Source organism: Molossus molossus, unplaced genomic scaffold (assembly GCF_014108415.1).
Source record: "Molossus molossus isolate mMolMol1 unplaced genomic scaffold, mMolMol1.p scaffold_m16_p_13, whole genome shotgun sequence".
NCBI classification, from domain to species: Eukaryota; Metazoa; Chordata; class Mammalia; order Chiroptera; family Molossidae; genus Molossus; species Molossus molossus.
In genome coordinates this window covers 49,173,872-49,200,405 of record NW_023425348.1, presented here as the reverse complement: position 1 = coordinate 49,200,405, position 26,534 = coordinate 49,173,872, and the positions used below count along the sequence as shown (strand labels likewise).

Sequence of the window (26,534 nt, the reverse complement as noted above, 5' to 3'; positions counted from 1 at the left end):
GTGTTTCTATCTCTCTCTTCCTTCTTCTCTCTCTAAAATATCAATAAAAACCACATTTAAAAATAAATAATTAAAAAATAAAATTTCCGTTTATACGATTTTTCATATATAATTGGCTTAGATCATAAGATATTAATGTAAAAGGACTATTTTCTTCAGTCTCTTGTTTATTAATTTAGAAGAATCTTACATATTAGAAAGACATATTTAATTTTATGTGTTAGATTTATAAGTAGAGATAGATGAAACAAGTTGATTTTGAAACAAGTCCCAACTCATGATGTTTTTACTTAAAAAATATATATATATATATCTGATTTTTACATTACGTGAAAAGAGCTCTCTACCCCACCCTCCAGATTGTGTGCTTACAAAGGCCCTCTTGAAAGAAACTGGATATCAAATTAGTCTGCAGTGAAATATGTGTATGGTCTAGATAGGAGAGACCTAATCAGCCCACTAATAAGATTCTCTAAGATGCTCAAAAGCTTCAAATTCATTATGTTAATGACTTCATAAGAGTCTTGCTTGTTTCTCTTTCAGGAAAAAGTCATTGAAAAAAGGTATTTTAGTAGGAACTAAAAATATATAGCCCATATTTTCCAGGGGAAAGTAACAACTGGTTCTCTGTCTAGAAATTATATCACTATGTAGAAACAGAATTATCTCCTTCCTTTTTATTTATTTTTAATAATAAGTGAATTAATTAGGTGCAATCAAGAAAACTAAGTTAATTATTAGACTAGTATTTCACAGGGGTGAGAAACAAAATAAACTTCACAGAAAGATTGGTGGCAGGCCAGTGATGTTGATTTTCTCAAAACATGTATTTAGAAATACACTATTCAACATGCTTCATTTCCATGGTCATAATAGCACTTCCCAAAATATTGTGTCAGCTCCTGTCTAAACAGAAGCTCCTTTCTGTCCTGGAAAATATTTCTTTCATATACTATGGGATTTGGTGCCTTTAGAACCTGAAAGGATACTACTGACACAGTCTCGTATCTGCTTGGTTTTTACCCCATAGACAACAGGATTCATAGTGGGAGGTAGGAGCACATATATATTGGCCACAATGATGTGGCAAGATGGAGGGATTGTATGGCCCCCAAAGCGGTGGGAAAAGAAGGAGAAGAAAGCTGGACTATAGGAGAAAACAATGGCACAGATGTGGGCAGTGCAGGTACTAAAGGCCTTTTGACGTGCATCTGCTGAGGAGAGGCTCACCACTGCCCGGAGGATCATGGTGTAGGAAACTGTAATGCACAGGATGTCAAAACCTCCAATCAGAAGGGCAACCATCAGACCATAGATGGCATTGATCTTGACATTGCCACAGGATAACTTGGCTACAGACATGTGGTCACAGTAAGTATGGTGTATTATATTGCTTTTGCAGTAGGGAAGGCGCTTGGTGAGGAAAGTAAAGGGAATAATAAGTAATACCCCTCTCAGGAAAGTAAGAAGCCCAACCTTTGCAATGACAGGATTGGTGAGGATAGTTGAATAGCGCAGAGGGTAACAGATAGCTACGTAGCGGTCCAAGGCCATAAGCATGAGTACCCCAGACTCCATCCCTGTGAAGGTGTGGATGAAGAACATCTGGACTAGGCATTCATCAAAGCCAATTTTCTTGAGATGAAACCAAAATATGCAGAGGGCTTTAGGGATTGTACTGGAGCACATGACAAGGTCAGTAAGGGAAAGCATGGCCAAGAAGTAGTACATGGGCTTGTGCAGTGAGTCTTCATATTGGATGAGGTAGAGGAGCCCACAATTCCCTACCAAAGCCACAACATACATGGAGCAGAATGGGAAGGAAATCCAGATGTGCATGTCTTCAAGTCCTGGGACTCCATTAAGAATGAATGAGGCTGGGTTCAGTTCTGTTTCATTCAGCATTAGCATGATCAATTAAGCTTAAAATTTATGTGGGTTTTATCTAGAGTAAGAAAAAGAGAAGAAAAAATATAATTTATGGTTACCATGTCCCTCTCACCCTAAAATATCATATTTAAAATATCATATTGCATTTTGTTGATCACGTGACCATATTTTCTAAGTGCCAGGGAGTAATTTTTTTTTTGTTTGTTTAGTTGTTGTTCATTTGTTGATTAATTCTTATGTTGATTCCATAGATTTTTATCAGGTAATCCAAGTTCTCATCACAGACAATAATTTTTCTTCAATCTTTTAAAAAGAGAAATTCTCTTCTTCATATAGTTATATTAAAGGGTAACCCTGTTGACTTCTGTGAAGGACTTTTTGTTAGGATACCTTACTTAACTATTAATAACTATGCATCTCTCTATTGATGTGGCCTTGAAGAAGAGTTATTTTTTTTTTATCATTTCATCTGTGACCCAACAGACAATTACAATTTTATTCTTATTATTAATTAATACCTGACAATTATTTTTTATTACTAAGATAGTGCTGTAAGCATTTGGAAACGTTGTATTATTTATTTTTCTATTGGGCTTAGTGTCCCACAACTCAGAAATTTTTTTTATTCAGTTCTCTCACTTTTAAGATACCTCCTTTTTTTTGTTATACTTCATCTAGATGGATTTATAGAAATTCTCTTAATTTCTACTCAGAAAAACTTCTAGTAATAACTGAAAGCAGCTAACATTGCTTAGGATGATAAATCGATCAAGGGTAATGAATTATTTCTTTAATTCTGTCTTTTAAGCAATCTCCCTGTTTTACCTTCAGGGATTGCCCTCTCAGACACTACTAGTGTCTATGGTAAATACATAAACAAACAGAAACAAAAATGTAGTATGATATTATTATATCTTACTGAAGGGATTGCAATATTTTGCTTCAGTTAGGCTAATTTCTCCAGTAAATTTATCATTCAATAATATGTTGACATCTCCAATTTTTATTATTTTCTCACTTGTTCTATCTGACCTTTTGGGTTTTTAAAATTTTATAACTCTAACAATAGAAACTATTTTAATTTGGTTCCAGTGGGAGTCAATATAAATGTAATTTTATATTTTTATTTCTGACCGCACATTAAATGTATTTCTCACCTAAGAGAAAAATTAATTAATCCCAAATTCTGCACTTACACCAAAACCTTATTTTCAAGTTAACTAAATATTTGGGGTGAAGAAATGGCATCTCATTCTTTTATTTATCTCTTTATTTCTCAGAAATATTTATTGAAAACCTACAATGTGACAATATGAGGAACCAGACACATTTTCCTTTTTTAAGGAACTCAGAGTTTAATGGAGAGACCAAGATAAATACAAATAATCACAGTGAATTCTACAAGAACTAAAACAGAAGTATGTGCAAGACCCTAAATAGGCCCTACATTATGACTATAATGACAAGAAAGTTGTTTTTTTGTTGTTGTTTTTTATCCTCACCCGAGGACATTTTTCCATTTTTTGTTCAGGTAGAGTGGGAGGGAGAGAGAGGAACAGAGAGAGAGAGAGAGAGAAACATCGATGTGAAAGGAACACATCGAGTGGCTGCCACCTGCACGACCGACCAGGGCCGAGGACAAACTGCAACCGAGGTACAGGCCCTTAGCGGGAACCGAACCCTGGTCTCTCAGGACCGCAGGCCGACGCTCTAACCACTGAGCCAAACCGGCCAGGGCTGACAAGAAAGTTTTTGATACCTATTTTGAAGAAAGACAAATAGTAAGGAGACTCATTTGTAAAATGACTTCCAGGGAGAAGAATCAACATGTAAAAGTGTGAAAATCAAAACAATCAACTCTGAAAATTCATTGATGTGAAGGGGGAAAGTCATAAGCTAGACGTTTGGCTAGGCACTAGATCATAAATAATTTGTAATTATCATATAATAGAATATTTCTTGGTAATTGAGAATAAATAATTCATAAGAATTCAGAGGGTCATGAGTTAACTTATTGATGCTTAGAAAACTTAGGCAGTGAAGAAAATCAGAATCCTCTTTTTACCCATCCCTCAAGGGAATACCCTCCACCCCAAACCCCCACTCCCAACATGGAGGGTTAAAAAGGGAAGAGAAAAATGTTGAGATATTGTTGTCTCTGCCCAACAGGTAGCAAAATAAGAATTAATGGAAGATTCAGGATTATTAGTATGGCAGATAATCCTTTAGCTAACACAACAACAGAAAATTTATGTAAGCCTGCTACTCACTAGATCAAAAAGAACTCTGTGACCAGATTTCTCAAACAACCCAACTGGCTTCCATTAAATACCTTCCCAATAATCCTATAGTTACCAGAAATAGAAAATGGTGCATCTTATATTCCAAAGAAGTATTGTCAACTAATGTGGGAGAAATTCCACCAATTTGTTAGAACACCTAAATTCCAAAATTGCTTTTTGTAATTCACTTAACATCTTTGAGGCTTCTTTGACCTCTCAAATTCTCTAAGCTTGGGAGTTCAAGAAGAGCAGTATCTTAGTGAAATATATGGATTTTAACCTTATTTTTCCAATTCCTAAAGATATACATATGGAAATTTTATGTGACTTTTTAAAAAAACAGATTGTTGATCCTTTTAAATATAGATAAAAGTGCTTTTGCAAGAAATGCAGAGTCCAGAAACAAAATATTGAAACATACATTAAGACATCTAATTTATGACAAAGATAACACTGCAGATTGTGAAGAAAAAATACTATTTTCAATAAGTATTACTGGGTCAATGAATATATGTGGAAAAAAAGAAACCCTCTTTGTTCCCTAAATCTAATCATACACAAAACAGTCTTAGAGAAATAGTAGAGTTAAAGGTGAAACGCAAAACACACATCCTCTTTGATATTTGAGTAGGCAAATATTTGAAAACAGGACACAAAATGTTACCCATTAAAAGACATATTGAATTAAGTCAAAATTAAATTTCTGCATATTCTCAGACTGACTAATTTTGGCATGCTTACAAAAAATGTCACAGAAAACAACTGAGTGCCACTAAATGAGTTCTGTGTTCCATCAGAAGAAATAGTCATTTTACACTTCATTAATAAAATTAACTATTTTAAAATCATTGTCTGATAGCAAATATAGTCACTGAAAACTTCTACATCATAAAGTGACACCAAGAGAGGGCAGCCCAGATTTTTCCAAAGGTAACTTGATTTGGAAATAGGAAAATAGTTTGAACATGTTAGTAAGCACGCTCTTCGGGGACCTCTTCTCATGTCACTACAACCTTTGAGTTATAGCTCAGTCTCTCCAGAAAATAATTAAAGGAAACTAGACTATGATTTTGAGGAATTAGGTGAGGACAAGTAAATAGCAAGAGTAATCTGAAGACTGGTCTAATAGTAGAGAACTATTTTCTATTCTCCCATTTCTCCTTGTCATGGGACTGATTTACCCGACTTCCAACACTACTGAAATGAAGATTCCCATTTGGATAGAGAAATAGCACAGACAGTCATAATCAGTATACTAGACTGCATTTATTGTCATATTTTGGAAAACACATGTTTTCTAGGAATACTCAATTTCACACAACACTTCTGCCTTCAAATTGTGTGAATGAAATCAAAGGTTTATTTCTGAAACAATAGCAAATAATTGATACATATCTAAATCCCCTCTTCAGATTATCTTGCTGCCAAAAAATAAAAAATCCGGCAACTCACCTCTCTTTTGTATGTATTAAACACCTTAGTTTATGGATAGTCAACAATGAGATGAATGCAATCTGGCCAAGGTGTTCAGGATCTTGGTTAAAATCATCACAATTCTAGAATAAATGTGCATGTATAGCCACTAGCCTCTAACGTCCTTGTTCTCTGTACTAATGAACTGAGCCTTTAAATGAAAATGTGTGTTATGTGTCCCAAGGGGATATTTCAAAATAACACAGACACAGGTGTTGGTGTGAGGATCAAGCCAACTTCTATGGGAAGAAGAAAAAGAGCAGGAACTTTTCATTCTTAGCGCCCAAATAAAGATACATGTATAAGTGAATAAACTCATGTGAATGTGTGTTTGTGTGTCAGCGTGTGTATATGAGAAGATAAAGAATGAAAATGAGCACAGTTATTGTTAATAAAATTAAGATTTAATATTTATCACAAATCGCCCTGGCCGATTTGGCTCAGCATTTAGAACGTTGGCCTGCGGTCCAGAGAGACCCGGGTTCAGTTCCCGCTAAGGGCATGTACCTCAGTTGCAGTTTGTCCCCAGCCCTGGTTGGGGTTCTGTGGGTGGCAACCAGTCGATGTGTCCCTGTCATGTCAATGTTTCTCTTCCTCTCACTCCCTCTGACTCTATCTGAAAAAAAAAAGTCCTTGAGTGAGGATTAAATATATATATATATATATTTATTTATCACAAAATATTTTTCCCCACTGCTCTGTGCAAAATTAGACCAAAAGCATTTAAGTAAGAAATTTTTAAAATGCACACACTGATTCATATTTTGATTTTTTAAATTTATGCATTGTTTCATTTCTCCATTTAATTAATGTTTATTGAGATTTTGTACTCTCCATGGTAGTCTAAGAAATACATAAACATAGCCACTGATTTAAAAATATTATAGTGGTCTAGAAAAGAAAGTCATCAAAAATTCAGGCCTTTTGTACTGACATATTAAGTTAGAAAAAATAAGGTACAAACCTTAAAATAAGGATCATGATACAACAATAATTTTTAAAAGTAACTGATTCTAATTTTTTATCTATTTTAAATAGATAAAAGTAATGTCAACATATATTAAATCACTTGTAATAATAGTTTTTATTTCATTGAATTTATTGGGATAACATTAGTTTGCAAAACCATACAGGTTTCAAGTGTACAACTCAATAAAACATCATTAACACACTGCATAGCATGCTCATCATCCCAACCAAAGTCTTTTTCCCCATTTTTTCCTTGCTCTGCCCACCCACCTACCCCCACCACCCTATACCTCTGGCTGTCACCACACTGTTGTCTATGTCTATGTGTTATATATATGTTTTTTGGCTAATCCCTTTTAAAGGTGACTAAAAAATATTCATAGTTCCACAATTTAGAGAAAACTTGTGCTATATTTTTATCTTGATTAAAAAATACATAATGTAACTGCATTGATATGTATTTATTATGTAGATTTTAACTAAAAATGATCTAATGTGTTACAACATAGACTGGTATTTTTGTTTAAATTTATAGAATTCCAAAACAGGATTACTACAATTAAATAAAAATCTATTGTAGATTAATTTAATTCATTTAAACACATACTTATATATCCCTCTAAAAGAAACATTATAATAAATGAACATGTATGTAAAGCATATGGCATTTTTATCATGTTATGTCTTCAAAATAAATTTCTATTGTGTATTAGAGCTCCTCTTCTTTTATTCCAATAGTTATGTGACAATTTGATGAGACTGTTGTGTTCTTTTCATATAACCAAGCTGTTGGTTGCCTATTAAAAATGCTATGCATTTTCCACCTTTTAATATTTTTCTCTATTTCTTTTGTTCTCAATGTCTTGTAGTTTTCTGCAAATTGGTCCTTTAACTTCTTTGGTTAAGTTTATTCTTAGGTATCTTAATTTTTTGGCACTATTTATAATTGCTAAGATCTGGAGACAGTCCAAGAGTTTATCGATAGACGAGTGGATAAAAAAGCTGTGGTACATTTGCACAATGGAATACTATGAAGCTGTAAGAAAGAAAGAGCTCTTATCCTTTTGAGATGACATGGAGGGACCTAAGGAGTATTATCCTAAGTGAAATAAGCCAGTCAGAGAAAGACAAGTATCACATAATCTCATTTATTTGTGAAATATAATGAACAAAATAAACTGATGAACAAAATAGACCCATAGACATAGAAGTAGGGTTCAGACTGACAAACTTCAGAGGAGGAGATCAGTTGCGAGGGAGGGAAGAGATAAACCAAAGAACTTATGGATAAAAGCATAGACGACAATGCTATGGGGGGTTGGGGGGGTTCGGGAGGAGGGTGTCAATGGGGGGAAAAGGAAAAGGAAAAGGAAAAACATCTGTAACAAAAATAAATTAATTTAAAATGCCATGCATTTTGATGAATTTGCTTATATTATTTTTCTTTACAGGGCTTGTTGATGGTATGGTGTGAGCTCATTTATAAGAATATGATGTTTTGGTTAAAACGTTACATGCGCCTGAGAGGAATGAATGTTGTCTATTACTGGGGTGTAGACGCAGTATGTATTTACCAAAAAATATCTTATTTACTAGGCTTATTTATTCTGTATAGTCTTGATTAGTCTTGGACAAAACAGTAGTATTCAGGTCTCCCACTGTTAGTTTTAATTTATTTCTTCTTGCATGTGTGTTAAGCTAGAAGATAAAATGCAACCATTCTAAATAACACAAAAGAAGAAAAAAAAGGAAGAGAGAAAGACAACAAAGAACATACATGAAAAATAGAAAACAAGTAGAAAACCAAAACATAACTGTATTGATAATTATATTAAATATTAATGAACAAATAACAAGTATTGGCAAAGATGTGAAGAAAAGGGACCCATTGTACACTGTTGGTGGCAATGCAAATTAGTGCAACAACTATGGAAAACAGTATGGAGATTCCTCAAAAAATTAAAAATAGAACTACAACAAGATAAAAACAGACTCATAGATACAGCACAGGCAGACAGTGATCAGAAAGGAGGGGGTTTCTGGGGCTGGGTGAAAAAGACGAAGGGATTAAGCAAAAAAAACAACAACAACAAAAAACAAAAAAAAACTCATAGACACAGACAACAGTATGGTGATCAGCAGAGGGAAAGGGAGTGGGGGGAGGTAGAAGAGGGTAAAGAGGGATAAATGGTGATAAAATAATACTTCACTTGTGGTGGTAAACACAAAATACAATACTCAGATGATGTATTACAGAATTGTACACCTGAAGCCTCTATAATTTTATTAACCAATGTTACCCAAAAAAACTCAATAGAAAAATAAATTAAAAATACAACTACCATACAATCCAGAAGTTCCGCTTCTGGATATTTATCATAAGAAAATTTAAAAAACTAATTCAAAAAGATGTGCGCCCCTATGTTCATTGCAGCATTATTTACAATAGCCAAGTTATGGAAATAATCTTGGTGTGCATCGATAGACGAATGGATAAAAAAGATACATATATACCCTGGAATATTACTCAGCCACATGGATGAACCTATAGGGTATTATGCTGAGTTGTTGGTGGGGTTAAGGAAACAAAATGGACATTGAAAAAGCAATGGATGTTGGATATCCAAAAACCAATATCATAAAGACTTTATTACTCCCTTGTCCTGAAGGGGAAATGAGAGAAAAAAAAGTGTTTCTGGGTAAAATTGTTAAGAGCTGTAGCTATAGCAGATGGGGTGCCTGTCAAGTACTTAAAGAGACACATTCTGTCAGATTCCTAGGGAATAACTCTGGCCAGTGTGGCCCAGTTGGTTGAGAGTCGTCCCATGCACTGAGAGGTCCAAGGATGAATTCCCAGTCAGGGCACATGTCCATGTTTCAAGTTGCAGGGATCTCCAGTAAGGGGCGTGCAGGAAGCAGCCGATTGATGTGTCTCTTCATCAATGTTTCTCTTTCTCTCTTCTTCTCTCTCTAAAAAATCAATAAAACAGCCCCACTCGTGTGGCTCAGTGTTTGAGTGCCGACCCATGCACCAAGAGGTCGCCGGTTCAATTCCTGGTCAGAGCAGATGCTGATTGATGGTTCTCTCTCACATCGATGTTTCTATCTCTTTCTCCTTCTCCCTTCCTCTCTCTCTAAAAAAAAATCAATAAAGATATATTTTTTAAAAATCAATAAAACATATTTTTAAAAAATGTTGGGAGTAGAAGAATAATTAACACAGACTCTCTCTCCTTCTGCACTCTAATCTCCTGTCAGTGCCTCCTATTGACTCAAATCAGCCAAATGCTAGAAGACAAATGAGTCTTGGTTATCCAGTGTATAGAACAAGGGTGCAGAACAGGGCAGAAATGGCAGAGCATAGATCTGGAGAGGCAAATGTAGTAAAAGATAAATGTCTACCTCGTATCTATCTATCTATCTATCTATCTATCTATCTATCTATCTATCTATCATCAATCTATCTATTTATCATCTCTTTTTAGTGATTTGTCATAGTTTAGTCATCTCACCATGTTCTACCCAGAGACCCATCATAGTCTGGCTTGATTTTGCTTATCTGTAGTATTTTCTGTTTTTGCCTCTGCATTTATATTACTGAAATAGCATTTATTTAGGCACACTGACTTTGCTCCCAAGTTATAGCTATCAATGAGGAAGTATGACCTGTAATTTATTTTCCAATCACTTATTTCTTTAGATGTGTATATGTGTTCTACACTTTTATTACTATATTTTTATTTTAGGACATAGTTACAAATTATTGATTTGAGTTTTTGATCTTATGTGATTGGCTTGGTAGAAAGTTCATACATATTCTCACATATATTTGGCTCATGTCAATACTTCAGAGCTATTGTGAAATTTTTGTATTTTCTTTTAAATGCCTTCATAATTGTTTATATAAAAATGTGAAAAAGGGTCCTGGCCAGTGTGGCTCAATTGGTTGCAGCATCATCTGGGTAACAGAAAGGTTGCGGGTTTGATTTCTAATCAGGGCACATACCAGGGGTGCAGATTCAATCCCTGGTAGAATACATTTAAATTATGTCAATAATATATTCACATAATAATTTATTCACTTACTCTTTAAAATTACCTTTTAAAATATATTTGCTTATCCCTCTAAAGAAGTAACATTTATCAGTGTATTTTTTAAATGTACTAGTATGGGCTCAGGTAGGTGTTTTAATAGAAATGGAATAATATTATCTCATTACCCACCTATAAGATGTTTTTACAATTAAGAGTATACAATTAGCACATTAACTGTTTTTTTCAAAAGATTTGTAAGACTACATAATTTTTATTACACAAATGAATAGAATTTATTTAAATGTTTCTATCATTTGATATTCTGAGTTTCTTTCATTCAATAAAAATTCTACAATAAATGTTCTTGTTCATAAATCATATATGGCACTCTGGTATAACTATTTATTTAAAACAAATTCTCAGTAGTGTATAAAACTTTCTATTCTATCATGCCAAAAAGATGTTTATCTTTAAAAAGTTTATACCAAATTTGTTAGAGAAACTGGTATTTCAATGACATTTAAATTTATAGTTGTTTAGTAACTTAAAGATACTAATGTTTTAATTATTTTATCTCTAACCTTATTGCATTCTGATTTTAAATGTTATTATTATTTCTTCCTTATGGACCTCACTGATATTTTTCTTTTGATCTAATATAATTTCCTTGGGAATAAGAAGAAAAAATATATAGACATTGAATAAAAGTTAGAAGTTTGTGGTGTCACCGAAGTGGCAGCTAATAGATTTTAGAGAAGTAGATATGGCCAATAACACAACGTATTGTGAGGTAGCCTGATTATACAAGTTTACTGGTGGCTTTCATGACAGATTTTTCCATGGAAACTTCAACTTATGGTTAAAGCCATATTATAACGTAGGGAAGGAATAGGAGTCAAAAAAGTAGAAATAATTAGTTTCAAAATATTTTCTAGAAACTTGCTTTAAAAAGAAAAGCCCTTAAGGTGAAGGGAAATGTCTTTATTGGTAGGAAAAGCCAATGACTTCACACAGGTTATGAACACAACATATGGAGTGTTAGACAGTCTGAGCTCCCAAGAATTTATTTTAAGAAACTTGCTTGATCAGAAAAAGAATCAGTAATAAACAAATACAGTAACAAAGAAAGAATTAATGGCTGTAGATGTCAAAAGTTCATGTGAGAATTAGAATTTGAGATAGCTAACTTCCTATTATTTTATTTTTCTTTATGAAATAAAAATTAATAGAATATGACAACCTAGGGGCAGGAGGTTTATAAAAGGATTGAGTACGATTTAAAGAAAAAACATACTATTGCAAACGATGCAGCAGGTAAAGGCATAGCTGTATAGCGGTGGCATTCCAGTTGAAATCTGAATTATGAACAAATAGTGCTTGCAATCTGCATGTCTACCTACTTTCTTCAGAAGTGCTCCCCACTCTGAGTATTAGGAACATATGACACAGAGTACAGAAGTGTTCTAGAGTTAGGTTGTAGGGTTTGTGTGCTAGCAAAATGAATAATTTGAAGCATAAAATATAAATTCAGTTGATAAACTATGGTATTTAGAATAGTATAAGATTATTAAAAGTCTCTTTAGAAAATCTCAGTTTGAGCATTAGAATGCAAACTTCATTACAACCAAAGCCAGCTCATGCACTGGCAATATTCCTGTAGAACAGAGTAATCCTTATCTTTTCTTTGAAAAATAGTGTTCTGCACACTTTATTGAAGTCTAATATTTGAAAATTATTTATCCTCACCTGTATGAAATCTCACAATCAAAACATATATTCCTGAGAATGGAAGGTTTAAAAATCTGGTCCTTAGTTGTCTGCCCTCAAGACTGACATCTCCAACAGTGGGAGGGTCTGTGAATCTCCAGCAGGGGATGCTGTGCCTCCTTCACCTCACAGTGTGGGATGGCATACTGAGAGGGTGACAAGCAGCCAAATGTGTGCCATGAATAAATTCAAAATAAAGGGCTCATTTGTTAATGAAATGTATCAGGCCAATTGTCAAAAACTATTCTTTTTGTCAAACGGAAGGCTTGATATTTATAATAACTGCTTTCTAATTCCAGTTTCACAGATACAATTAAACATTTTTCACTACATGAGATTAGCTAAGACTGAGAGACTGAGATATATTTGGCCCTTTTTTCCTTATGAACACATGGAAAAGACTTCCGACTCTGATTGGTTTTGATAAGTGACTATCCTTTGTAGGTTCAGGAGATAGGAGTCAATGACTTCTGGAAGGCACTCCCAATTTTACAAATGTGTAAGAATATTTGAAAATTGCTCATCAGGGAGTGATATCCTAGTCACTTGAACTTCGGTTGGTTCCCTAGATGATAGAGACAGAAATATATTCATGGGATGAATATTCCAAGTTCAGAAATGAAGAGTTATTTCTGACTTTTCTTATGACCTCATCCATAGAGTCCTATTGTTCTGTACAAAAAGATTGTCATTTTCAAGCCCTTGCTATGCCGTTAGCTAATGTTATGTGAATTGTTGAATCCTTCCTCTTCTTGGCTTCAAGCTCTGATGAAGAAATATAAAAATTATGCAAAATTATGTTTCTTGCAGCTCTAATTTCTTTCTTCTGATCCTTGCAGCTGTAGCCTAAAGTCTGAGGTTAGAAATCCATGTCTCTGTATTAGGAGAGGGCCAAGAATTGAGGAAAGTTTCTTTGACTATACAGAAGTTCTTGTCACCTAAGTTGGAAGACCTCCCCAGTGTTATACATCCATAGATGAAAGTTAGAAATGCTGAGCCAACTTGACTTCCTCTGTGATTTGTTAACCTTGGAAATGATCTAGAAGGTACTGTAAAGGACATCATCACTCTATTAAGCTCTCTTTCCAGTCTTAAATACTGAGGATTATTTGATCTTGAAAATCTTCTTTTCTTTTGTACTAAGTCTCTTCTATACTCCTGGATCACTCAGATGCCTTGACCCCAGTTCCCTGCCTCTTTTGAAACACCCTGACAAAACTTTCCCGAATCTCTTTGGTCCTAACTCCATATACTACAGGATTAAGAGCAGGTGGGAAGAGGAGATAGACATTAGCCAAAATAATGTGAATATGGAGTGGAATGTGGTGGCCAAAGCGATGGGTAAAGAAGGAGAAGAGGGCTGGTGTATAAGAGATTAGGATGACACAGACATGGGAACCACAGGTTCCGAGAGCCTTAGACCGAGCTTCATGAGATGAAAGGCGAAAAACAGCTCGTGCAATAAAGACATAGGAGAGACCAATGCAGAACAAATCAATCCCGATGACCAACAGTGCTGCTGTCAGTCCATACACACGGTTAGGTCTAGTATCTCCACAGGCCAGCTTCACTACAGCCATGTGCTCACAGTATGTGTGTGGGATCACATGGCTTTGACAGAAGCTTAAACGCCCAATGAGGAAAGGACATGGGAGCATGAGCATGGAGCCCCGCATCATAGCTACCACTCCAATGCGGGCAATGATGGTGTCAGTGAGGATTGTGGCATAGCGGAGTGGGTGGCAAATGGCCACATAGCGGTCAAAGGCCATGGCCAGCAGCACAGTGGACTCCATCATGCAGAAGGCATGAATGAAGAACATCTGTGCTAGGCAAGCAGAGGAAGAAATGTGTCCAGCTCCACACCAGAGGATGGCCAGTAGCTTGGGAACTGTGGAGAAGGAGGCAGCCAAGTCAATGGTCGAGAGCATGCACAGGAACAGGTACACAGGTTTATGCAGTGCTGGTTCAGTGGCAACAACCACCAGGATGGTTATGTTGCCCAAAATTGTGACTGTGCCCAGGCAGCATACAGGGAGTGAGAGCCACAGGTGGAACTGTTCCAGACCTGGGATGCCCAGCAGGAAGAAAAGAGAAGGGTCCAGGTTAGTGTGATTAGGAGACTCCATGGTGTAGCCAAGAATTCTGAGCATCTTCTCTGATCAGAAACTCTCACACTGTCTTACATTACCTGAAGAGGGAACACAAACCAGAGGTATGAATTGTTAAGATAATTGCATGAATTAATATTTGTAAATAAAACTAATAAATGTGAGAAATGGCTCAAATAAGCATTTAAATAAATTAGTTGTTTTCTAGCTAAGGTCCATTGTCCTCAAATGTATTAGACCTCTCTCTCTCTCCTTTCTTTTCTGCAGTATGGGAAGAGATTAGGCAGAACACACTGTGAACACAATTTACAGGATGAGGCTGGAAATCACTTTTTTGTTTGTTTGTTTTTGAACTTAGAATGGGTTCTGGTTTGGGACCTAGTGCTTGGTAATTATTTCTGATCATAATATTAACATGGTTGTTTCTAATCCTTTCATTAACCAAGAGATATTTCCCCATATCCCTGATGAACCTTCGTTTGAAATTCTAGAACATGCTTCATGTAGCCTTACATGTCCAGTCTCCATTTCCTAAGATTTTGAAGTTAACCCTTTTGGACTTTGTTCTATTTCTAAAAGAGAAACTTCCAGCCTTTTATAGTCTTCTGCATTAATCCTTCATTCACACTGTTGGTGGTTTCAAAGAAAAAATGTAGCCAAATCCTGCTCAATCTCATTGTTTCACAATGTCAGGAAGTGATTTTATAACTGTACCTTAGCTCATGCCTGGACAGTTATGACTCATCTGTTCTTGTGGAAAAATGTTGCACAACTATCTCATTTATCCTGCCTTTCTCATACATCCACTCTCTAGAGGACACACTTCACAGCCAAAAGGAATTATGCAGAACATGGGAAACCATGCATTAATGGGATAGAAACAAAGGTCTAGTCATTAAGATAAAATCTGAGAAATCACTTTAACTGGAGGTCTTCAAAATGAGAATGAGAATTTTACTGCCTAGAAATTCATATCCATTTATTCAACCACAAATATTTAATGTGAATCTCCTCTATAACTAGCTTTATTCTCAAAGCTGGATAACCAGTCCTGTAATAATCAGTACAAAAAAGCCACCGATGCTAGGAAATTTGAGAAAATAGTTATCAAAGGGGAATCAACTCTGCCACAGCTATTTCTTATACCAGGTGTATATATGTCAGATGAGAAGAGACATAAACTTTCCTATTCCTTAATAATTCAAGTACTGCATGTGCATAGCCACTGGGAAAAAAATCAGAGAAGTTCCTCTATTTTTGGACTGCACAGCAGATTTTTCCTTACTATATAGGTGGGTTTAAAAGGAAAAACAACACTTGATAAACCAAACATGTAGGTAAACAAAATCAACTATTGTGTTTGTCCTCATAGACATAGGGACTAACAGAAAGAAAAGAGATTGGTGACAAGTGATATTCTAATCACAGCTCAGGGCCAAGAAATCACATAACCTCCACAGAAGAGAGAAATTTGGCTTGTACCGGTAGGTGTAAATGAAGAGTCTTGTTGGACACACTACTCTGTGAGCTTACATCTGTGAGGGCAGATGCAGCAAAGATCTAAGGTGCTATTCAATTTGACCTAGGGTCCTAGCTTCCCTAAGGAGAAACACATCAACAGGAAAGCTTAAACTTGTCCTAAAATGTGGCTATTGTTGATGTGAGTTCAGTTCTTGAGATCACCTCGTATTCAGGAAAAAGTATATTATAGGTTTCATGCTTACTTTCATATATTCTTTGAAGAGGCAAAATATTTTGGAGGTACAAGATCTTGGAGCTTTTAAAGCAGGAAGGTGTGGTGGTAAAAAATGACAAGCCATTGGATTCCATAAAATCTTAGTGGCAGTAATGCCTTGGATAAGTCAGTTTTGCTGTAAGGTCCTACAGTTTTCTGATCTCTAATATGGTAATAATGATACTCTGTAAGGTTGTTAAAATAAAAATAAAGTACAGTTTGTGGCCTATAGAAGGTGCTCAATGAGTGCTATTGCCTTCATTTTAATAGAAAAGTGACCTCGTATCTCATACAGAATCCTCATGATGTTTCCTTAACCAACTAGAGTCTAGTCTTAGCTTGAACATTTATATAATGAAAATTGTTCCATTGTGGGGCAAACCTGCTGATAAAATCAGTGTTCTTTTTATTTTTTATTTTTATATGCCCTCTAGAGTCACCTGACAATCATTAGATTGAGAAATATCTTCCCTGGCTGCTCTCAGCCAAACCAGATGGACTCAGTTCTGTTTTTTATGACACAGGTTTGCCTGCTGAGCTACTATGAACCTTTCTCTGCTCAACAGGGTAGCCCAACATAGAGAATGGAGCTAGAGTCAGAGGAAGAAGCAGAAAAGACTTACTCACTACATCACCCTAACCACTTGGTTTATGCCAGACATTCCAACAGTTTTCAATCATCTCACAAATGTATTTACTCAAAGCCAAAAGGCTTAACTTGGTGATTCTTTGCTGAAGTTTCTTCCTGCTCATTAGGTTTCTGATACTATGCTTTTTCTTGTAGTAACTGAACTGAGCACAGATGAGCACACATAACTGGACTAGGTTGGCTCCTAATTTGATTAATGTAAGTGACCATTACTTGCAGTTCCTGTAGTTCCTAAGGAATCCCAACCTTTATACACACCAGCCTCTTCATAGAGCTGTGTATACTGATCATCTCACTCAGTCCCATTGCCATCCCAATCCAACTGACAGGAACAAGTCTGTAGTCTCACACGACCTCTTGTATCGACTAGTTTATGATATTAATACATATTTGTGACCATTCTTACTCAGTTTGAACTTGTCCCTCTGACTCAATCTCTTATCCAATTCTAACTGTGACATTAAAGCCAATACCTTTAGTAAAATAAAAGTTCTGACACAATTTGAAGGAAAGATTGAGGATAGAGAAGAGTTTTCATGCGTGACACTGCACCACAAACCCGAGGCTATCACTCTGTCTGTACAGTAACACAGCTGGACTTGGGCTGCCTCTGCCTACTGTGAGGACACTGGAACATGACACAGCTCAGACAATCACCGAGGTTCTGCTGATTCCCTGCCCAGTTTATTCCTGTTGATCTCTGCACTGTCATAGGGCATACAGATTTCACTCTCAAGTGTTTAGTGAGTAATTATATTTTTTAGTAATTTCAGGAATAGCTTGGTAAATGCTTAAACTTCCTTCACAGTGCCTCCAATTTCCCTGGTCTAGCTAACAAATCACTTGCTCATTTCTTCATTGCCAACTCCCCACTCTGCTCCCTTTTCCAACCACTGAGCCTAATACTAAACTAACACTCCTATTTTAGGAAGCCAGTAAAAAAGAGCTCCAAATTAGACTATGCAGAAATGTTATTCAACACAATCCCCTTTCCTGGCCTCTAAATCTCATTCTCCCTGCTTTGAAGTAAACTTCCCATTACCAAATGCACAGATAGACTTATCTTAAGGACTAAGACATGCCTTCTCCATATTCCTTCCCCAACCCAAACTCACATGTCTCCAGGACAGCAGAAATGAGAAGGCACAGCATGGTGGAAGCATCCTCGGAAGAACAAAAAGAGCATCACTAGTCCTCCACCTTCAAGCGTCTGAATGCTGGGACAAGAGGATGTTATAGTGGAACCTGTATCATTGCCCCACTTGGGAGTTTGGTGGGTGGCACTGGGTTATGAATAAAGCAATCTAGCTTCTGTGTCACCTGGGAAATTGAATATTCAAGCTCTTCTCTTGTATTTGACCAAACCAGAATACAAAGGTGAAGGTAGAGGCTTTTGTTAAAAAGTCAGGAAAAGAATATTTGTAACCTACTTCCTTGAAACAATCTCCCCTTTTCTTTTGTTTGTGTTTTAATTCTCCATATCTCAGATACACCACATACACACAAACACACACACACACACTCTCTCTCTCTCTCATAGACACACACCTCTTATTGGTTATGTTTTTTCTGATAGAAAAGATATTGGAAAGTCAAAAAATCAGAAATGTGTATAAATCATGAAAATTTGGGAGCATTTCTAAATGCTTTTAGAGCAAAAATGCAAGCAAATCCACTATTACCTTTATTCCTTCCATATTGAACATTGTACTAGAGATCAAAGCCATACAATAAGAAATAATAAGAGTAATAATAGTAAAAGAAACATGTGAATGATATTAACATTTTGTAGACAGTTGACAGAAAATTTGTTAGACTATCACAAGAGTTCAACAAGATTGACATATAAAATCAACATAAATACATGGGCAAATTTTATGAAAAAATATGAGCAATGTAAGAAATTTTATGAATGTGACATATGTGATTAAAGAGAATACCACACCATGATTTTAGGTGAACCACTAGATATCCTAAAGGTATCTCCTCAGATGAATCTGTATATTAGATGTAAGTCCATTAACCCTTCAAAGGAATTTTGTTGAACTTGCCAGTGACATTTATATATGAAAAATAAAATTCTATAAATAGCTCAGTTTATAAGAGCAAGATGGGAAAGAATTGCCCTACTAAAAACCTTAAAAATTATTTTTAAAGTTTAGAAATTTGTGCCAAATTATTATAGAATAACACCTGGAATAAAACAATGGAAAGTCAGAAACAGATCTATATATTTATTTAACATATGTGCCATTAATGATCATAAAGTATAGAATGTACTAAACAGTAGTTGGAGTTATCTATTAGTATATTTTAAAATATAATGAATGTAATAATTTCATGACCCATAGACAATAAAAATTCTAAATGGATTAAAGATAAATTCTAAAAATATTACAGGCCTTTATCTTGATGAAACTGGGCAAATAAAAATAATACAAAAATATATAAATTATAAATGAAGTAATTAATATATATATTTTTTTCATAATTTAAGTTGGCATGACATGGAATAACAACATTTAAAGGAAATAGGTCAGAAGAAAATTATTGAAATACATGTAAGTGACAATGTATTTTTAAGAATAAAGTAAAAATAACTCCAAATCAATTTTTTAAAAGAGATATAACCAATTAAGAAAATTAGGTAAAAATATGTGAAAATAAAGTTCACTGGGTTAATTAACAAGCTTAGTAGAAAAATGCATAACAATGAGATGTCATATTATTTACATAAGTTTATGGGGAAATGGAGAATTTCATATATTGTGTGTAGTTGTATAAAATGACAGAAATATTTTGAGTGAAAATTTAAAATATGTAGTAAAGGTGAAAGTATGTATAACCTTGAGTAAGCAACTTGGTTTATTTGTGTATATTACATTGTAGGATACTACAACATTGTAATATCATTAAACTTCAAAGAAAAGAAAAAGTATGGCATTTTGTTATAAAGGAATGAGGCTCCTAATTAGAGGCAACCCAATAATAGTACTCTACCATGACCCTTACCCCCACTTCAATTGGACCCCCACCCCTATCACAGTCCCAACCCCAACTGTAATGGGGACTGAGGGGATCAATAGCTTATTTCATCTGTTTCATTTTATTTATTTATTTATCAATTTATTTATTTATTATCACTCATCTATTCTCACAAAAGGCATATCATGGCAGAGCAATTAGGATTTATAATACAGTAAACCTCTTGTAAAAGGAGACAAAAAGGATATTCTTTATTTGTGATAGCAAAAAGTTAGAACATTCACATACAATTTATTTTAAAATTGCAGTACATTCGAAGGATGGAGTTGTATGTTACAGCTAAAATAAAGAACTAGGTTATGCAAAATGTTGAATGAAAAAGGTTACACAGCAAACCTTCTATATTTAAACACATGGAGCAAGAATATATTTTAATAGCTCAATCCATAATTATTAAGAAACAAAATGTATAAGAAGAATATGTGCTGAATGTGTGTCATTAATTGACCCTTCTGGCATTTGTTCAACAGAAGGTAGAGATTATAGAATACACAGCGAGAAACTGCCCTCCATTCATTAAGAGAAATTTACGCATGTGGACAATCTCTTGATCATCATCTAGGCCAAACTAAACTAAACACAAGTACATTAATTTTAGACGCCTTTTGTCATGATAATACTGCATAACAAAACAATCCAAAATGCAGCAATTTATGTGACAGGCAGAATAATACCTTCTACTCCCTTCAAAAACATCCAAGTCCTAAATCTCTGGACTCTGTTAGGTTATGTGGCAAAGAACAGTTAAAGTTGAAGATGGAATTAAAGTTGGTAACAGCTGACCTTGAGATGGGGAGGCCATTCTGGATTATCTAGGTGGGCCCAATGCAATAAAAAGGGTATTTATAAGTGAGAAGCAGAAGGGAGAGAGACCCCGAGAGATGGCAGGGTGAGAAGGACCAAAGCTCATGCTGGTTTTGGAGATGAGGGAAGACAGCAAAAAGCCAAGAAATGAGTGTTCTCTTATAATCTGGAAAAATCAAGGAAGCAGATCCTGCCCTAGATTCTCCAGAAGGAATGCAGCCCTGATGACATCTTGATTTTGCACCCAGTGACCTCTACCATTTTGAATTACTGACCTTCAGAATTGTAAGATAACAAATTTGTATTGTTTTAAGCCTACAAGTTTGTGATATTTGTTATCACAGCTATAGGAAACTAAGTTTATAATAACATGTGTTCTACTTTAGTTTGGCTGATTCTAGGCTGCACTGAGCTGGATAGCTATTACATGAGGCAGGTTGTCTGAGCTTAGTTCCAGGATTTGAACTGAATTCATGTCAGCTCTAAGAGTTTTCACCCTAGAGACCAAGTTAAGGTGTCAGAGGCCACCTGGCACATGCTCTTTTCAGAAAAGGTCCCTAGCCCACAGCAGCAAGCCCAACAACAGTACAGACACATTTTGGGCCTCTGCTTGTGTCATGTCTGCAGCCTCCTGATGTTCAAAGCAAGCCATGGTCAAGTCCCATGTCAATAGAATGGGAAAGCACATTTTATCCAGAGGGACCAGAGAGTCATATTTGCTGGAAAATGACCCACACTACCATACGTGTTTTTAATATTCACTGAACTCTCCTAATAAAGAATTAAAGACAGGTTCTCCCTTAATTTATGTTAAGAAATGTTAAGTCAGCCCTGGCTGGGTGACTCAGTTGGTTGGAGTATCGTCCATGCACCAGAAGGTTTTGGGTTTGATTCTTGGTCAAGGTACATACCTGGGTTACAGGTTTGATCCCTGATTGCGGAGCCTACAAGAGGTAACTGATTGATGTTTCTCTCTCACATTGATGTTTTTCTCTCTCTCTCTCTCTCTCTCTCTCTCTCTCTCTCAAATCAATGGAACATATCCTCGGTGAGGGGAAAAAAAATAAATGTTAAGTCACTTAAGGCAATGTAACATGTTGTATTTGAGTCTTCTTCAGCACTCATCACAATCTCTCTGCATTTGCAACTGTCCTGTTAACAGAGACTAACTCCTAACTTCCCTAGATTTTGATTTCTTATCATGCTTGAATATTGCATATTGAAAGACATCTTATTTGTCTTTATTACATATATGTATCATGCATACATGTGTATATTATACATATACTTATGCATGTATCACATATGTTATACATAAATTATTACATCTATTGCAAATTATTTTACTTCTTCTCTACACTAAAAATAGGATATTGCATATATTTTTATGTCTATAAAGTAAATTAGGCATATAATTTCATAATTAAGAATTACTTAAGGATAATTTGGGTTTGGGAGGGATAGACCCAATGCCCTAGAGTAAAGTGTACATTAACACTAAAGAGCAAAATTTTCTCCATACCATTTAAATTTCCACCAAGAATTACAACCATGCCTTCACCATCTCAAAATGCAGAACAATATTAATTAATATCTTTATCAAAGAGAAAGAATTTAATGCAAAATTTAGAATTCTCTAGGGAAGCTCTGGCTTTATAGGGTAAAAGCACCACCAAAAAGCTGTTTGTATTTGGACAGAAATTAGAATAAAACAAAGTATGCAAAGGTGAAAAGGCTTACATCCTTTAAATGTGGAATCTTGAGAGCCTCCATCAGCATCTCTGATCCGCTGCAATTAAACATGAATGTGTTATCAGTTAAGACTTGCAAATAGTCCCTGTTTGCAGTGCCCAGAATGCAAATGGCTATGCATTAACCCAGTGCTTCTTAAGGGGGTATTTCTCAGAACGGCAGTATCATCAACCAAGGACTTGTTAGTTAAGAAATTATTGCCCCCCCCCCCAGATCCACTGAATCAGAAATACTGGAGATAGAGATCAGCAATCCATTTTATTTTATGAAATTTTTTTTTTTGTTAATTATCAACCAAGGATATTTTCTTATTCATTTTTGATAAAGTAGACGGGAGGGAGGAGGAAAGAGAGAGGAACATTGATGTGAGACAGACACATCAATTGGATGCAACCAGGGCCAGGGACTGATCCTGCAACCCAGGTACGTGCCCTTGACTGAGAATCGAACCTGAGACCCTTTGGTCAGTGGAGCAACACTCTAAGCTAGGCCAAACTGACCAGGGCAGCAATCTGATTTAAAACATCTCCTAAAATTTGAGAATAATCACTTTACTTTTTTTAACGGTGGTTATATAAAGAAATTCATTATAGAGTCATTTGGATGAAAATTATTGTCTTTTTGTCTTCCAGAAATAGTGTCTATTTAGAGAATTTTATTCTCATTTGATAGGAAGTTACCATTTGTTGAATGAGTCTTTTGTTCTCTTATAATGTCACAAGGGTGCCTAGTTTTCCTCACAAGTGGTATTAATTATTTTGCACAAAGACTATAGATTATTATCTGTTGCAAAATGACCTCATTCTAAAGTCCCTGTTAAAGGGTTAAAGCTATATCTATAGTCATCACCAAATAGAGGAACATCACATAACACCATCATTACATGAAAACTGGAAATGGACAAAATTATTGCTTTTCCTCTGAGAATTGCTTTTCAGGTCTTGTTGCTCTTTGAATACAAGGCCCAAAGGGATCCCTTAATGAACTATTTCTTTCACCTCCTTCTTTCCCTGCCCTCTGGAGAGTCATGGATGTGCCCAGAGTTCTTGGATGATAAAATCATAGAGTTTAAATTTTCCTTTATGCAGTGCGAGAGCCCCAGTCCACTGTAACATGAAACCTTATATGTTGTATCCCAAGAAGAAACACAGGAGGAGAGCCAGGGTGGGCAGGGAGCCTCTTCCTAGGAACTAACATTAGCTTAACGACAACAACAATAGAAATAAACAGTGTTCCACAACACGTGAGATAGACAGATGCAACCTGTAACTTCTGAACAACAAGGTTCTGGTTATCAGAAGAAAGGAGGCTGCTAGGAAGACTACAGTAGAACATTTCCAGGTAAGTTCAGATATAAATCATTAAAACTACTTGCCCCTCCCCTTCTTTCAATAAGATTGTTTTCCCTAAGTGAGCTCTATCTGTAGCCCCCACAAATTCTATTTAACTGGTATTTATTTGCTAGCCACCCAGTAACCTCTACCCCAGAACCTAAAAGTCTTGCCTCACTTCAGAAAGTTGAGTAAGTTTACAGAGGACGTTAAGGGTGAGGAAGTAAAAGATTCCCCGAATCAGATTGCTTTCGAATAATGCAGAAACACTGTCAGATGTGAAAAAGAAATTGATTGATAGATCCTGGTTCATGGTGAGTGCTTAATAGTCCTAAATGAGAGGAATTGTGTAAAGAAAGGAAATAGCTCCTGTGCAATGCAATGGAGCACAGATACATGTGGCCATGATGTGGGCAAGAACAGAGGAGTGAGGATAAGATTAAGTGAACTGAGGATAATTCTTGAGTTTGTCAAGTAAAGGATGTGAAAAGTATTTTAGGCAAAAGGAACTGTCGGTGATGGGTCGACTTCTGACCTTGTCTCCAGAACTCCATACATTTGACAGCAAGGTCACACTGAATTTCTCCTGTTCTTTAAATATATGTAAGTTTTCTAAGGATTAGAAGGTTTTAAACTTCTCAGATATTTCTGCAGCCAGGAGTGTGAACCACTTTTTGACTCAATGAAATATAAAGATGTCAATCAAGGGGTGAGGTGGGGGAATGACATTTTCAGAAGATGGCATGTGGTCTATTGTGACAAAAATAGAAGTTTAAAGAGCAAGTATATTTTTAGAGACCCAAATAAAAGTAGGAAGTTTGTCCTGTAAAGGTGTGTGGGGAGATGGAGCATCAAAGATCAATATCCTGAGTCAGGAACAAACTTCTCATGCTTGAAAAAGAGCAAAATGGCCAAGAGTAGAGTGAGCAAAGGGGGCGAGTGGTAACAATGAAGTTGCAGAGGTGAGCTGAAGCCAGATCACACCTTGTAGAGCATCAGTGTATGTGATCAAGTACATCAGGGTGCCCTGTGCATCATGGTAGATTGTTGACTTTATTCCTTCTATAATAGGAAGCTATTAAGAATTGTAATGTCATGTTACTTATATTATTAAAGACAATAGGGCCACTCCATGGACAATCAGCCATGTGCAAGTAAAAGAGAAGAAGAAAGACCAGTGAGGAGGTTATTTCGGTAGTCCAAGTGAAAACTAAAGGTGTCCTGGCTAGAACTGGAGGTGTAAATGAGAAAATTGGAAAGTCCCACCAGAAGAGGGGAAGGCAGTTATGTAGGAAGCAGTGGTACAATTGCAAGACAAAGTTTTGTGTGAGAGAAAGGAAATGTGATTCAGTTCAGAAGCAGGTAAGTAAAGTTTAAATAAAAATGAGGCAGGCTATCCTTTTTAGTAGGAAGGCACAGTATATGGGTACTAATGCAGTCAGTGATATTTTAATTTTGGTTTCTTCTTCTTCTTTTTTTTTTAATGAAAAGGAAAGAAAGATCACCTTCTGATTTTGAGGAGGGAGGTGGGCATGTTAGGAGATGAAGAAGGAAGATGATAGCATGTCTAAGAGGATACTTTGTGAATAGATGTGCTGTTTGCCTGGCTATGATGAGAACTCAATCACCTATGTATTAGAATCAATTATTACATTGTATGTTTCTTGGAAATCATGTTCAGCTGCTCCTGAGTAGATGCGAAGTAGACAGATTTGGGTTTAACAGGCTTGGTTCCTTTACTATGTTAGTACAATTAAGGGAAAGAGGAACAAGAAAGTGGTGTATAAACAAAAGAAAACAATTACATACTTTTCCCAGCAGATGTTCCAGTGATGGAACATACTTTTTATCCTGGTGAGGAGAGAACATGGTAATAGGCAGAAAAGATGGTAACAGTAATATTAATGGAAAGAAAAAAATCTGCTTAATTCATAATAAGGACTGAAAAATAAATGAGTACTCTTAGGTAGCCCAGCGAACTAATTTGAGATAAACACCCCATGACTAAAGGAAATTCAACCCATACATGAGGCATAGTTGCAGTAGAGAAAGGTGAACATGTTATGTAAAAGGAAACTTCAAAGGACTGGCCAAGTGCATAAATGCTTAGCTTGAGAGGTAGTGGGAGACAGCCACCTAATGGTGTTGTTATTCGGACAAAACATCTCTTATACTTTGTCCTAAAAAGAGAGAGCCCCTGGGGCAGAAACAGAATTATGACCAGAGAGTGGATCCCTGAAAGAGGGACAACACATAAAAGCAAAGAAACTCAAAGAAGATTTTCTCCAACAGCTCAGCATTCCTGCAATAGGGATAAGGAAGCATATTTCCTCTTTATCTGGGAAACTTTCCAGTGAGAGAGTCTTGGTTCTTCTATCATTTAATCAACATGAAAATATTTTCTCCTATTCTTACTCAGAACTCTAGAAAAAAAATTAAGTGTAGAATTGCTCATCTGCTGGGGAGAGAGTAAATGTCCTATATACAGGAAAAAGATAAAGAAAAACCTGAACATTATTTTAAAAAATGATCGTGAAAATAATATAGGTGCTTTGAGACAGACCTAAATACTGATTGCACACTCCATGACTCCAAAGAGGTATTCTTACATTTTTCTCTGAGCCCCGTCTTAGCAACTTGTTAAAAGCTGAAGTGCTAAAAACAATCCACTGTCATTACTCACGCATGTTT

The 26,534-nt window shown here is 35.7% G+C and overlaps 2 protein-coding genes across 2 annotated transcripts; both read right to left on the bottom strand.

Moving 5' to 3' along the window:
- Nucleotides 1–933: 933 nt before the first annotated feature.
- LOC118628392 (olfactory receptor 52N4) lies at nt 934–1,937 on the bottom strand. The gene has a single exon (XM_036259304.1). The coding sequence runs from the start codon at nt 1,909–1,911 to the stop codon at nt 946–948; it is 966 nt and encodes a 321-aa protein (XP_036115197.1). The 5' UTR covers nt 1,912–1,937; the 3' UTR covers nt 934–945.
- Nucleotides 1,938–13,579: 11,642 nt separating this feature from the next.
- On the bottom strand, nt 13,580–14,569 carry LOC118629051 (putative olfactory receptor 52P1). The gene has a single exon (XM_036260158.1). It carries the CDS (start codon nt 14,567–14,569, stop codon nt 13,580–13,582), a length of 990 nt encoding a protein of 329 aa, XP_036116051.1.
- Between the last annotated feature and the right edge of the window lie 11,965 nt (nt 14,570–26,534).